Source organism: Haplochromis burtoni, unplaced genomic scaffold, assembly GCF_018398535.1.
Source record: "Haplochromis burtoni strain Fernald_Lab_line unplaced genomic scaffold, NCSU_Asbu1 Contig_9, whole genome shotgun sequence".
Taxonomy (NCBI): domain Eukaryota; kingdom Metazoa; phylum Chordata; class Actinopteri; order Cichliformes; family Cichlidae; genus Haplochromis; species Haplochromis burtoni.
Genome location: NW_024582370.1, coordinates 3,565,796 through 3,580,376, shown reverse-complemented (window position 1 = coordinate 3,580,376; position 14,581 = coordinate 3,565,796). Strand labels below are relative to the sequence as shown.

At 41.0% G+C, this 14,581-nt stretch overlaps 1 protein-coding gene across 1 annotated transcript; it reads right to left on the bottom strand.

Moving 5' to 3' along the window:
- Positions 1-7: 7 nt before the first annotated feature.
- Positions 8-5,792, bottom strand: adora1b (adenosine A1 receptor b). The gene is made up of 2 exons (XM_005914872.3): positions 4,591-5,792; positions 8-2,965 (listed from the first exon to the last, which is right to left on the bottom strand). Exons 1-2 carry the CDS (start codon positions 4,929-4,931, stop codon positions 2,188-2,190), a joined length of 1,119 nt encoding a protein of 372 aa, XP_005914934.1. The 5' UTR covers positions 4,932-5,792; the 3' UTR covers positions 8-2,187.
- Positions 5,793-14,581: the final 8,789 nt, after the last annotated feature.

The window sequence follows — 14,581 nt, the reverse complement described above, 5'->3', positions numbered from 1 at the left end:
GGGGGGGGGGATCTTTTGAATCTTTTCCTCATGTGAATAATCTTTGTTGGTGCAAACGGATGACAAACCTTTCCCATATTGATCGGCAACAATTGCTTCTCTGAGATTATTGCCTTTCCTCCTTGGCATTGTGTCACACCTGAATGCCCCACATCTGCACACTGCCAAACCTTCTGCTTTCATAGAGGTACTCACACATGGTGATGATCACTTCCTCAAGTGCATTTTATTAGCAGCACTTACTGCCTCCAGTGGAATTTAGAGTCTAAGGAGCAGCTAAGGGTGTGCTTAATTATATTTCATTTTTGAGGCACTGCTTCTGCATTTTTGCTTTATTTTTCTTAAATAAATAAGAAGGGGGTGCAATATGTTTGGGTTGTTGCTCACCTCAGGTTGTATTTTCTTAGGATTAGATGATGATTTATTATGTCCTGTTATGTAAAACCCTATAAATGTACTTTCTTTTTTACCATGACTGAATTTTGATGTTTTTACTGATGTGCACTGCATGGATGTTCTATGACTGATGATGGCATTCTTTATGATTGTTTCCTCTTTTTATAAAAAAAACAAAACAAAAAAACATAACCACATTCAATTTAAGTTTTTAAAAAAATCATATTTACTGCTGAAAATACGTTTTACTTTATAACCATATATCATAGAGCACATAGACACTCTGCTCAGTAATAACATTCGGACTAGGAATTATACATTTTATTAAAAAACATAAAATCATGAGACAAACATGTATATTTCACTATCCAGTGCTAATCAGAGCTGTAAACCCAGGTTGTAAATTGCATTAACTAAAAAAAGACACATCTTTAAACATTTATTCATCCACTTTTCCCTTAAATGTATGTATTTACAACCCACCCAGCCTCTACTTTGTAGGCATTTCACATGGGTGGAGTGCTTTACTGTTTCTGTTGATCCTGTCTTTTCAGTCAATCAAACAGCTTCACTGTCTGCTCCTGCCTGTCAGATGTTTAAGACAGTGATAGAAATGCCTTAACCTTACAGAAGAGATTGTCACCAGTTTAGGAGAATGTCAGTGTCTTATCCCACCTCTTAGTCTTTTCCAGAGACAAAAGAAAGTTAGTTTACATTCTCACACAGTCTTTAAGTCAGTGGCATTTACCATACTTACATTACTAAGCTAATGCGAAAAAAGTTCATCTTACAGCGTAGTACATACTCACCATCTTCAGGTTCTCATTTCTGGGTCAGTTAAAAGTGGAGCCCACACCAGTTCAGATAATGAATAAGGCCATAGCTGCTACTCTGGTGTTGAGATGTGATAATGTTGTTATTAATGTAAAAAGGGAAACCCCACTCTTACTACCAGATAAAAGAGGCTGGCAGGAAGAGATCCACTCAAGGAGGAGCTTTAAGTGCATCTTGGGTTTTTCCCAGGTGACTTGCTGTCTTCCTTCTTCAAGTCTCTTGCATGCAACACCTAAAAGCTCTTGTTGGTCCATCTGCTACTTTTTTTATCCCTCTTCGTCGCTCCTTCCGCTATAGATTGATACTGCTGAATGACCGGGGGGGGCGGGGGTTGAGCTCCTGCATAAAGGAGTTAAGGGGTTATAAAAAACCTTTCCATGATAACACACTACACATTGTTGCCCAGTGAAGACCCTGAAGAAGATATGCTCATTCACAGCTGTGCTGCTTTTAGTCCCATATTTACATTATTACATTCATATATTTTTAGCCACTGTCACTTTAAACTTACACACAGTTATGGAGTAGTAAGAGTTGCCGCCTCCATTGAATATATAAACGTTTAAGAAAGTTGTAATATCTGATTATCTCATACTGACCAACCACAATAACTTATATTGCACATCTTGTTTCCACCAACTGTTCCACCAAATTGAATAAAACAGTTAAAGCTCAGTGTTCTCAGTTTGTTACTAAGATAAACCAACAGTCACTGTCAGAAAAAGACTTCCATTATTTCACGATTATATGCAACCTTTCTTTCCCTCTCTCTGATCAAACTTTCAGCATATACACTCCTCCTGAGTGAAGACAATTGCTCATCCAGTGATTTAACTGGCTCCCTTCCGCTAAGCATTGTAGCCCTGTGTAACAATGCATGTTACACATTAGACAAGGAGAGAGCATATGCTTTGCCCACTGATCATTACTTCTCCAGGCATCAGCTCTATCCTTTGCTTAGGCTGCATTCTGCCCCAGTAAGGATGATTGTCCTTTATGTTTTTGAGGTGATTCGGCCTTCTGGTTTTGCTCAGACAGAGGCTGAGGTTTAGGGATTTCTGTCTGTGGAGAAAGAGGCGGTGTTGCCTGCTGTAGGTCTAACGTTGGCATCTCTTTCCTGTCACTGGCCTGGGTCTCCAGAGCCGATGTGTTCTTGCAGCAGAAGTACTGCTGCCAGATTTTCCGGAAGGCTGAGCGAAACTTCTTAATGCGGAAAGCGTAGACAATTGGGTTGACCGCAGAGTTGCCGTGGGTGAGCAGGATGGCAATGTAGAGGACGACTTTGGGCTTGTTACGCTCAGGACAAAAGAGTGTGATGCAGTTGATGATGTGGAGGGGGAGCCAACTCACAGCAAAGAGAAAGAGGACAAGAGCAAGGGATTTAGCAAGATTCAGCTCTTTGTCATAGTACCTGTTGGGGTCTGCGTGACTGGTGTTCAGTTTCTTATTGTTAAGCTGCTTGTGGATCATGTAGAAGATTTCTGCGTAGATGAACAGCATGAGTAGCAGAGGTGGGAGCACCCAGCCGAAAAAGTTAAAATAGACCATGTAGTCCATGCTGATGACATTTTCAAACTTGCACGTGGTAATGAGGTCGGAGCTGATGGAGCCGTTCTCCTGGCAGCGCTTCAGGTTGTTCCAGCCTAACATGGGTGTGAGTCCCACAATAAACGCTACCGTCCAACATATCACGACTGCCAGTGCCGCTCGCCGAGGGGTCACCACCCGCTTATACCTACAGGAGTAAAACAGCAGAGCGACACGTCAGCACTTTCCCACATAGCATTGTCAGGGCATGCATGCTTTCATTCTTTGTACTTCATTTTTCATATTGTCAGTGTCCTTGGGCTGACAGAAGATGTGATTCACATCTTCACAGCCACAACCCCCAAGACACTTTGTGAAAAGGTCCTTGCAGCACATATTACCTTTTAAAATATGTTTCTGAAATTCTTATCTTTGATACTTGACCTTTGCAAGACTGTTACTTTTTAATGACTTTTTTAAAACCAGAAATTGTTTTGTTTTTTTAAAGAAAAGAAAGAAAGAAAGCTGCTATTACATACTGGATATTAAAGGTGTTGCAGGCTAGGCTTTCTCATCATTTAAGAAGCTTTATGAAGAAGTAGCCAGAGTCAGAGGGAGGTTAAAAAAAAAGGCAGAGGCTTAAAGATCTTATCACTGCTGTCTTGAATTGTAAGTAAAGAATTTCAGGGACCACAACCTGATACTTGCCCTGAGGCAGGGATGAAAGTAGTTATCTGATACAGCTCATCATGGTAAGCCAGTGATTAGTCATTTTCAGATTACTAATCATTAATGTTTAACACGTAGGATGTTTTGGCTGTAAAGAAAACACCCATATTACCACAGGCTGACCTTTGCTAAAGGGTATAGTGTGAGGCAAAACAAGATTCTTCAATTTAGCCCAAATGTAGCAGGTGCCATGTGTAGGATGAGTATTGATTAGGGACCCAGACCTTAAGTGAGGTCTGTGTCAGAAGTGCAGAAAAAATAAATAAATAAAATAATCGAAAAACTGAGCCTGAAAGAGATCGGAAAAGATCAGGTTCTGATCTAAAAACAGGGAGCGTGGTAGAGCATGCAGCATATTATGTAATTTATGAAAATGTTACAATGCTGTATTTGCATATTGTTAAATATAGTCTCTGCAATGTGTGTTGGAAACAAGTGACAATTCCTGAGAAAATTTCTACATGCATAACCCGAGCAAGGACACCCAGATGCTGCTGTGACAGACAAACTTTACATGGAAAAGTCAAGAGTTAAAACTGATGACAGAATATTACTGTAAGCCTGGAAGACTTAATGGGATTTAACAGGGGACAAGGGTCTGAGGCTTTCATAGGCAATATTCTCAAATAAGTAATTTCTCTTTCCTTCTCGGCTTGTCCTTTTAGCTTTTCAACACCACTGCGTGTGCTTTTACTTTACCCCAGCATGACATGATGTGTACACCACATACAAAGCGGGAGAAGCAAAGCTGACCACTTCTGTGTCGCTGTGCACCTCTTCAGAACATTAGAGATCCTGATGACAGAAAGACTAATTAAAGTAGTTAGTAGATTGGCCTTGCTCTGTTAAGCTGTCATGGGGAGGCGGATATATATGCATATAAAGAAACTGGCAGACTGGCAGCTTCCTGTATAGTGAAACGAGACCCATACAGAAATCAATGAAACAGCACTGGAACAATGCTGACTTCTGCTATCATTTCTGGTGAGTACCTCCAACAAATCTATGCTATTTTCATTCGTATCACTTCCCCACATTACACAAATAACGCATGACTCAATCCCGTCCTTAATTTTATCCTTTAGGTTGCAAAAAGGTCGTTACCTGGTCGGGATTTTGACCCTGAGATAGCGGTCAATTGCAATAGCCAAGAGGGCCAGGATCGAACTTTGCGTCAGGACCAGCACCGTGCACGCCACAAGCAGGCAGCTGTAAAAGTGAGTTTGGAGTCCGATGTTGATAGTAATGGCCAAAGGGATGACGAGTGCTCCCACTGCAATATCCGCCAGAGCCAGGGAGACAATAAAACAAAACGTGGTATCTCGCAACGATTTATTAATCTTCACCGCCCAGACCACCATCACATTCCCGATTACAGACGCCACAGCAATTACCACCTCCATTCCGATGTAGACTGAGTCCACTGAGAAGAGTGCCCCGGCCATCCTTGCAGATAATTTTGTCCTTAATGAGAGTGAGCTGCAAAATAAAAACAAAAAAAGCCAACAGAACAATCCTTGACTTTTTCTTCCTGTCAGTACAGAATTTTCCAAATGCGTCCCGCTGTGTCACGGCACTCTCATCCTCCTGGTTAGCAGACGAGATTTAAGTTGAGAGAAAATCTAGTTATTCTGACGATGATACGCAGGTTAAGAGCCACAGTGTCTTAGAATGGGGTGTTTTCCTTTGGAGCAGGTGATTACGGTCCAGAAGCGGCTGTGCGTTGCTGCTGTTCTGCGTCCTGCGCCTTCACTTGGCGGAATACACCTGCTTCTTCTTCTGAGAGGAGCATTCTTGCCATGCTTTGCGATTTATCCGGGAGGGCGCCTCGTGTTCATCACCCAGCTTTTGTCACTTTAATCTAGCAGTTTAAAAAAACATAACACACATCCAATGAGAAACTACCTGCTACAGAAAGCCTCGCACGGCTGCAGCTCCGGCGTAATTTCCGTTCACCTCTGCCTTTCTTTCTCTCTCGCTCGTGGCGCTTTCAGTGAAAACAGAAATGCTCTTACTGAAAATAGCCGTGCGGGGTTTCTCGCCTTTCGTGTGGCATTGAGAGTTGCTTTCTTGGTTTTATTAGTCGTTTTCCCCTCGGTTCGTGCAACTCCTTCGTTTTCCACGGAGAAATGAAATGGTGCTAGCCTTCTGCAGGACCGTCCGAAAGAAGTAGAGCGAAGGGTGATGTGAACTCTCTGTAACGCCATGTATGCATTTCTCCCACGCCCTTTGGAAAACTAATAGACCTTGGTCACTCGCCCATTGTTCTGATAAGGCGTGAAGGAGTGAAACTGCCATGTAACAAAGGCCGTTGGAACTGCAGTATTACTGGAGGGAGGCACACAGTAGTAAGCCACTTATTTACTCCTCCAGCCACATACTAAGAACACATCAGATAGAAATGTATCTGTAATAAAAAGAAATATTCAGGTCATTCTAAATAGATCTTTATGCTGTAGACTTCAAAGGCCTGCACTCTCAGCTTGAAGCAAGCCCATCTGAAAAACTAATGGGATTTAAAATTGGAAACCTTGTGACTGATTTAGATCTATTGATCATCCTTTTTAAAAAAAACCCTTTACAGCTTTGTAAGTGGTTTCTGAAAACGGATATATCCTCCTTCAGAATCTGAAGCAGGAACAGGATCCCCATGGCACAATAACCTGCCCTGTTTCTTCCAGTGACATAAAGAACTTCGAGAAGCCAAGTACTGCATAAAATTACAAGCATCCTGTGCTACCTTTCCAAGGTTCAAAGGTCAGCACCAGGTAGCAGTGTGAGTACTGACCACAACAGGCACACATGACTGTGTAGATTGGATATGCAGGTGTCACAGATGGAGAACTGCAAACACTTTGTTTCAGCTGACATTCACGGTGAAAACAAAAGGCAAAGTGAGGGGGGCGGGGGTGTGTGTGTGGGGGGGGTGTTACTACTCTCCGGGATCCACACTGAGAGACAGAGATGACAGGGGGACCAACAGTCAGCAGGATTTCACTGGAGACAATTCCACTCTGTGAGAAGCAGCATGGTGAAAACTGTCAGCATGATGTACAGAGGTCAGCCAATAAGCAAGGAAGGAAGCAGCCATATGGCCCAGTTGCAGCGATTGGCTTGCGACTCACTAGGGACATTTTTTAATGAGCATATGTGTGGTGGCAGTGTTGAGGAAATCAATCATTACAGAGCAAATGGCATGAACTAATTCGCTTGGGTGGAAATGGCTGACATTCAAGATTCTGAATGTTTACACTTTGAAATAAGTCTCATTATCAAGGTCATATCCTCACAGTACTATTGTCTTCAGCTACTTATCAATAAATAGTGTTATGGCTTTGACAAACCCTGGTAAGCAGGAGCAAAGCAAGTTCAAGAGACACCCTCATTTCAGACTTTTTCTCCCACACTTAACATGACATACATAGACCCTTAAATGCTGTCTGATCATGTTCACTGACGCCATCTTCACCGAAATGACGTGCTGAAAGGCTTCAACTTTTTATGGCATCTCCCACTATCTAGCCCTTTATTGAATTACTTTTAGCAACCCGGAAATACTAACAGTTCATTATAAAATATTAACTCAGATTGAATTTGGTGAAAGAAACACATCACCAGAAACTTGGGAAAGACTGGAAAAGTAAGTGGTACTAAAAAGAGACAGCTGGAGGAACATTTTGCATCTAATTGGGTTCATTGGCATCAGCTCAGATACATGACTGAGTATGAAAAGAGCATCTTAGAGAGGCAGAGTTTCTCAGAAGTAAAGGCGAGCAGAGGTTAACCAATCTACAAAAAAATTTATTAATTCTGCAAATTGTGACCGAAAATCAGTATTGGATGCATGTGATCTTCAGGCCCTCAGGCGGCACTGCATTAAAAAGGCTTGATTCTGTCATGGAAATCAATGGTTGGGAACACTTTCAGAAATCATTGTCTATGAAAACAGTCCACTGTGCCATCTACAAATGCAGATTACAGCTCTGTCATGCAAAGAAGAAGCCATGATCCAGAAATGCCACTATCGTCTCTGGGCCAAAACACATTTAAAAAGGACTGACGCAAAGTGGAAGACTTGAAATTAGTAATAAAAATGTTGTGTTACAATGCAGACAACAAGATAGGGAGCCTGGGCTACTGCTGATCAGAAGACTTTCACTGAAAACAATATATGCGAGAACTGAACACTCACATGTATCTCATTATTTTGCCCTGAAAAAATCTGCTCCATAGATGCTCTTAGTTTCCATGCAAACATATCAGCTTGATTTCTCTTTAAAATGAATATAAATATGATATAATTAAAGTTATTACCACAAACTATTGTGCACCAGAGAATGACGTGTTCCACTGCATTTATTACTTCCTTAATAATAATAATAATAATAATAATAATAATAATAATAATAATAATAATGGATTGGATTTATATAGCGCTTTTCAAGGCACCCAAAGTGCTTTACAATGCCACTATTCAGTCACTCCCACATTCACACACTGGTGGAGGCAGCTACGGTTGTAGCCACAGCTGCCCTGCGGCAGACTGACAGAAGCGAGGCTGCCATATCGCGCCATGGCCCCTCTGGCCTAATAATATACTTTATAGCATTAAAACAATGATTTAGTGGGAATAAATACTGCACATCTGATTGTAGAGGAAATAGATTTTGCTGTTATTAAATTGTACATTATCATGTGATTTTTGGTTATGTGTTACAAAAATAGAGTTAAGCTGGCTTTAAGTCCTGACCACTGACTACAGCAGCCTCACTGTGGCTCAGCCCCTGTATCATATACTGTGAATTGAAGTGCTTTAATATGCTTTGATTTCCTTTTTACACTCAAGAAAAACAACTTTATGGTCACTATAATTTGGTGTAAGAGCTCCTCTCAGAGCTGCCAGCTGGGTGCTTCACACCATTCAGCCTACTCCACGCAGCTCACCTGCTTCTGACCCAGAATGTGTCCAGGAAATTTACCACCACTCACACTCGAAGAATGAGCTGACAAGGTGAAAATGAAAAATCTCAGCAGCTCACATGGCAGTTTGCTGTGCAATATCAAACTGAAGCCCTCATTCGATGAAACATGGAATGTTTTGATGAAAAATAATAGCTACAAAAATGCATGTTAATTCTATATTTATTGTTTATTTAAATTGTAGTTTTTGGCAGAAAGACGTACATTTTAAAAACATTAGATAACCCTCAAAAATACTGTAAAGGCAATGTATACAGCTGCACATCTCTCAAACAGCCAAACTAACTGAAATACTCCCAAGGACATGGCCTCAGTGTTATCACTCGTAGCGATCACTCAACAGCACACAATGTATTATAAATACGCTGATATTTTGCAATCCAAAGTAGTTTGGTGTGTAAACCAATAAAGGTCTACTTAAATGTTAGAGTGTGGGTGTAGAGTCATTGGTGTAGTTTCCCTAGTGATGGCCTGCAAAATGTAAGCTTCCTTCATTTATGTTTAATTTTCTACTTAAAACCCATATTAATGTTTCTTAACTACTGCAAATATCTATATTACATGACGGGAAACTGCTATGTGGAAGCTGCTGTCACATGCTGACCTTTTTTTCATTTTAATAGCACAGCAAGAACAAGGCAAGAACACATTTCATCAAATTTCATTGTCTTTCATTCACACCAGCAGAATAGAACAATACGTTTTACGGAGATTGTGCGCTGTAACTTTTTAATGGCAAAATATTGAAGAGTCTGCTTTAAAATGACATCATTTGCAGCTACCTCCTCTGTGTTAATTGGTCCATTGTGTACCATTCCTCCTGACAGAACTACTTGCCTCAGCTATAATGTTGGGGTGTCTGCCCTAAATGTGTCTCTTGAGGTCAGGCGGCAGGATTGGGCTGAACTCAGAGGTCCGACCGGGCCACTGCAAAAGTTTATTTTATTATTTTGATTTTTAGTGTTATTGTCCTGCTCTATCACTCAACTTCCACTAAGCTTCAGGCTGTTGCAAGAGCCACACCTGCATTATCGCGTGAGATGTCTTAATAAAAGTGGGAATTTCACCCTCCATTCCATCATGGCAAGTCCCCATCAAGGCCCCCGAAATATGATGGTGCTGTTTCTACTCTGGGATCATGTTTTCATAATTGTGTTGGTTTACAGTTGTTAATAAACAGTTGCTGCGTGTCAAGGCATGCAAATGTAAGTAAGATGATCATGTGTTTCGAGAGGAGCGGCTTGATAATGTATGCCCTGTGATGGATAGCATGTTCTGTGTAAGCGAGGGCAATGATTTGGGTATGATTTGGGTATTTATGCATATGTAGTCACAAACAAAGATGGTAAGAGCCACAGTGGTACTACATATTTTCCATAATCATCATTTGTAGCTCCAAATCCTACTATGTTTTCCAACAGCCTCCACTGTGTTTGTTTGAATTAGCTGGTCATTATGGATGAGAACAGCAATTTGTGTGATATTATTTTAAATGGAAAGAAAAAAGATGGAACCGTTTTGTTTGACTAGTTTACACAAACCTGGTGTCACTTCCACAGTCTCACATGCAGATGTTTGCCCTGGGCCTTTCGGCATACTCTGGGTGCTCAGTGAGTCACAGTCACAGTGAGTGAAAACCAGTAAGTGCAAAATGAATCTTGAAAAGGGCACACAAACCATGGTCTCCTGCTTAATTATCTTGTAATTACAGCACTTTATCTTATATATTACAGGACCCGCAACCCACCGTACATCTGTTATTGGGCCACACGATCTGTAATTTAAGTACTTCCCTTTTAAGTGCTTCTCTGTGTAAGCAGTCAAGTTGGCCTCTCCTCTTTTGCATTAAGTTCTTTATGCAAATCAGAAGCGCTCAACATGACTCACCTCACCTAAAAACTCCCAAAAAGCCTTTTAAACTAACCACTGACAACCGCACACAAGGGGAGCTTCAGCCACTACAAGAGTTACCTCTCATCACAGTTTTTTTTTTTTTTTTTTTTCAAAACCAGATTTGGCTGAACTGTGGGAGCAGGAGGGCACCAGTCAGTCATCCACTGGTACACTCTACAAACATCCCTTCACATATCATTGACTTTATCATTAATTCAAACCGTTTGTTTTCTCTGGTAATCCAATATCTCCTCAACCATCCAGAGACTGACGTCAAAGGGCACCTTTTGTGTATCTCTGGAAGCCTGTGGCTTTGAAAAAAATGGCAGTATTTACTGTATCCACTGAACAAGAGAATGGCATTGTTTACATGTAAATACAGATATTTTGAGAGTTCACGCGTTTGCAGACGCTGAACGTCTGCAAACGCTGTAGCCAGTTGGCTTAGCTGAGCAATTATATTAGTTACAATATGACAAAAGATGCCAAAACGCACCTCCAAAGCTCAACAACTGATACATAATATTTCATACTTTTAATAATCTAAGGATGACTTGACAGCATCATTGCTTTTTTGCTTAGTTAAAAAAGACAGGTGCATTTAATAGTGAGCATTATATCCAAGGTCTGAGAGGAAGGGTGATATTTTATTAATAAGATAAATCCTCGCACTCCATGTGTGTGTGTGTTTGTTGTGTGTGTTTGTGTGTGCGTGTGTGTGTGTGTTTGTGTGGGTGTGTGTGTGTGTGTGTGTGTGTGTGTGTTTGTAAGTGTACTAAAACGTGAATAGGAGTTTTACTTAAGCAAAAAAAAAGAAAAATGCCAAACCCAAACTACAGGCTCGGTAATGCAGCTCTGTGGGGAGAGGATCTCACAGTCATCCAACACCAGCCCCAAATAAGATTACAGTGCAGAAAATACTGAGGTTATCAAATTCTCTGCTGTGTTTCCCACAGCTCTTCGCCCCACATGAAAGCGGCGGCAGCAGTGAGTGCCCCTCACTGAATCTCTCTCTCAAAATTTCAAGGTTAGAAATGTAACTCAAGTGGCATGTTGACATTTTTAATATTCACTTAACATCCCCGCCCAGCTCCATGATCAGTGCTTGACTTGGGTGAAAGCTTTTCAGCACCTCCCACAGATGGTTTTACAGTAATAAAAAAAGAAATTCCAGCTGCCTACGCAACATCACAGAATTATAAGCGGCTCCATTTGCAGACAAAAATAGAAAAGAAAAAGTAAAGAACCCACATCCTGTTGCCTTAAGTGTTAGTGAGTGGGGCGCAAATTTTTTTCACCACAGACTTTGGTAGCAATTAATGCTGATCTTAAAAAAGAAAAAACATTTCTGATGAGTCTTATCTTTCTGCTTGTGGGTGTGGAGATACTGAAGGAGTTCTTGATAATGATGAAGACTCCCCCTGCTTCCTTTTCTCAATATGTGCTCCTTTTGTTGCTTGACAACAGTAACAGAGAAGTTCTTTGACAGCAGCGTGTACAGTAGCATCCCTGCTTGATCACAGCTTTCACATTAAATATTGATGCTTTACATTTTATTAGCTGTCAATACAAATTTCTAATTAGTCTACAAGGGTGATAATTAGCAGAATACAATGTGGAATGGCTGGGTATGCTTATTACTGCATAAACAAGGCTCCCACTATAGAATTTCCTCAGCTCGTATTCAGAGGAAGCAAGAAGAATAAAGTGAGACCTGAATAATTATAGCTTTCAAAACCCAAGTCAGCAGTTACCTTTGAAATCAGGCTCTTGTTCTCATTCACCTCAGCAGCACTGAACACTCCCTCAGTTTGGCATACAAAGGCATCACCGGGGAAACTGGTAGAGAATCACTGAAAGGGAAATGATATAATTAAATAGAGAAATGGGAGAGATGCGTCAGTTAGGGAGCAACTACACAGATGAGAGAAAAAAATTAAGGGAAATGGAAGGAGAGGTGGGAAAAAATGTGTGGGTTAATGACAAAACTCCGAATCTAATCTGTTTAAGAGGAGTGGTCAATCCTGTATCAAAGGACTTGGTGTGGCCTCTTGTGCATTTATCGCTTCTGGATGGGTCTTTTAAGTCACAGCCCATTTTGCTGCGATGTTCCTTTGAAAAGAGACTTTGGAAAAGCAGGTCCTGATGAGTTAAAGAAAACTGGGTCAAACATGTAGTTTCAGCTCTCTGTGGGAGAAGATGTTGTGCTACAGCTTCGGCTTCTTTGATGTCGGCTCAGTGATTTTGGAGGCTGCCAGGATCCAGTGTTGTAATAGAAAGAATTAATAATCAAGCCTAATTCTATAGCAGGGTACATCAAAACACTCCAGTATTCACTATGCACAATTTGAATACTAAAGGCTGTCTGTTTGAATTCCGACTGCTCGTCACTCATCACCGTTCCGCACACAGAAATTGTGTTGGGACCGACTGGTCCTCGCGTAACAGTTTGGATGCCACTAATCAGCCTCTGACACGCTCTGGGGAATAGTATGCAAAAATATTCTAGATGCTGTTGATTAGACAGCAGAAGCATTTCATCTTGTTTCATCAATTTATTCCTATTTGTGCCTGAGTGTTTGTCTTATTGTCTATAGCTTACATAATGTATAACTTACTGCTGACTCTGTTTTTGCAAAGAAACAAAGCTGTACTTGTATTTCACTGCTGCACATCAGTTTGCAAGGGCAGGCACGGCTGCATATTAAATTGACAGCTGTGATGAAATCAGGTGGTTGTCTTGGTCAAGCTGGTTGTTTTTTTTTTTTTGTCTGTTTGGTCTATTTGTCAGGCTATGACTTCCTGTGACAGCCCTGTCAACCTTTGTTTAGTGGCTTAATTATGCCAAACTGTCATGAAACTGTTTTAACTACTACTTTTTAGATACATAATGTCTGTGAGACTCTGCAGAAAAATCTGGAGAAACCTAATGATTTGGGTTGTGAATAGTTTAGGTTTCTGCTGACCTGGTAGCAATCAGCTACTGACAGCAGAATTGCAGGCGTTATTCTGCCACGGCTTTAACGCATCTTCTAGAAACCACTGAGTTTTTCACAACAGCAACTGAGATCTCATAGAAAGTTACCACTTGACTTACTGTTCAGTTTATTGGATGTCACAGATGTAAGCGTGCACATCTTGCACCTCTCAAGGCAGCATTATTACCTTTAAAAATGTAATAATGTTTCCATTTAGTTTTAGAGACGTTGATTCAATTTATGTGGTCAGTGTGGAAGCTGCAGCTTGTGTTGTAATACACTGAGACAAGTTTATAATGTTAGTCTACCCTTATTCATATAAACAAAGATCCAGTGCTATTCTGCATTATTTGTTTGTGTGCAGGGAATCTGCACGCTGTGTAATGGCTCTTCACTGCATCTGCCTCGCAGCTGTGCGTACAGAAAATGTGTTGGCCAGTCTCCATAAAACAAACCCCACCGCCAACAACCCATGGGGATTTGTTGGTATAAAGGACCAACCTTAAGGCTGACATCCGCTCCGCCTACTGGAGGAAAAATGACCTGGCAGGTTACTTTTGCATCACTTAACTGCGCTGCATTCACATTGCATGTACGCTTGCATGTCTCGCTGCAGCATTCTTCCTGTTCACCGTCTCTCAATCAGATCTTTGACTGATATGTGGAAAGGCTGATATGTAATGGAGAGTTATGCACGCAGGTCATCGGAAGCTTTTTGAAATAACCAGAACATGAAGTAAACACTGTGAGAAAGACATGGTTTTCTTAACTTAACTGCCTCAAGCTGTGAAAAATCTCCATGAATAACAATCATTCCTCAGCAGAATTTGTAGGCACTTCAAAAACCAATATTCTCTTCGCCTCTCAATTAGAATATGACAACCCTGGGAATGAAAATAACACTATCTGTAATAGTTGAGTCAGACAGAAGGATGAGTGAGATTTGTGCAAATTGTTTTACTCAAAGACACTGTCACTTCTTCACAGAACAGCAATGCTACTTGTAGTCCTTAAAAAAGAAAATGAAAATTAATTTCAAAGGGTCATCTGCCTCTTGTCACTTCAAGTTCCTTTCAAGCCATCCAAGGTCTGAGAGGAAGGGTGATATTTTATTAATAAGATGAATCCTCGCACTCCATGGCCGCTTGCTTTTTCAAGAGCTCTATTGCACGTGAAGAATGTGTGTGTGTGTGTGTGTGTGTGTGTGTGTGTGTGTGTGTGTGTGTGTGTGTGTGTGTGTGTGT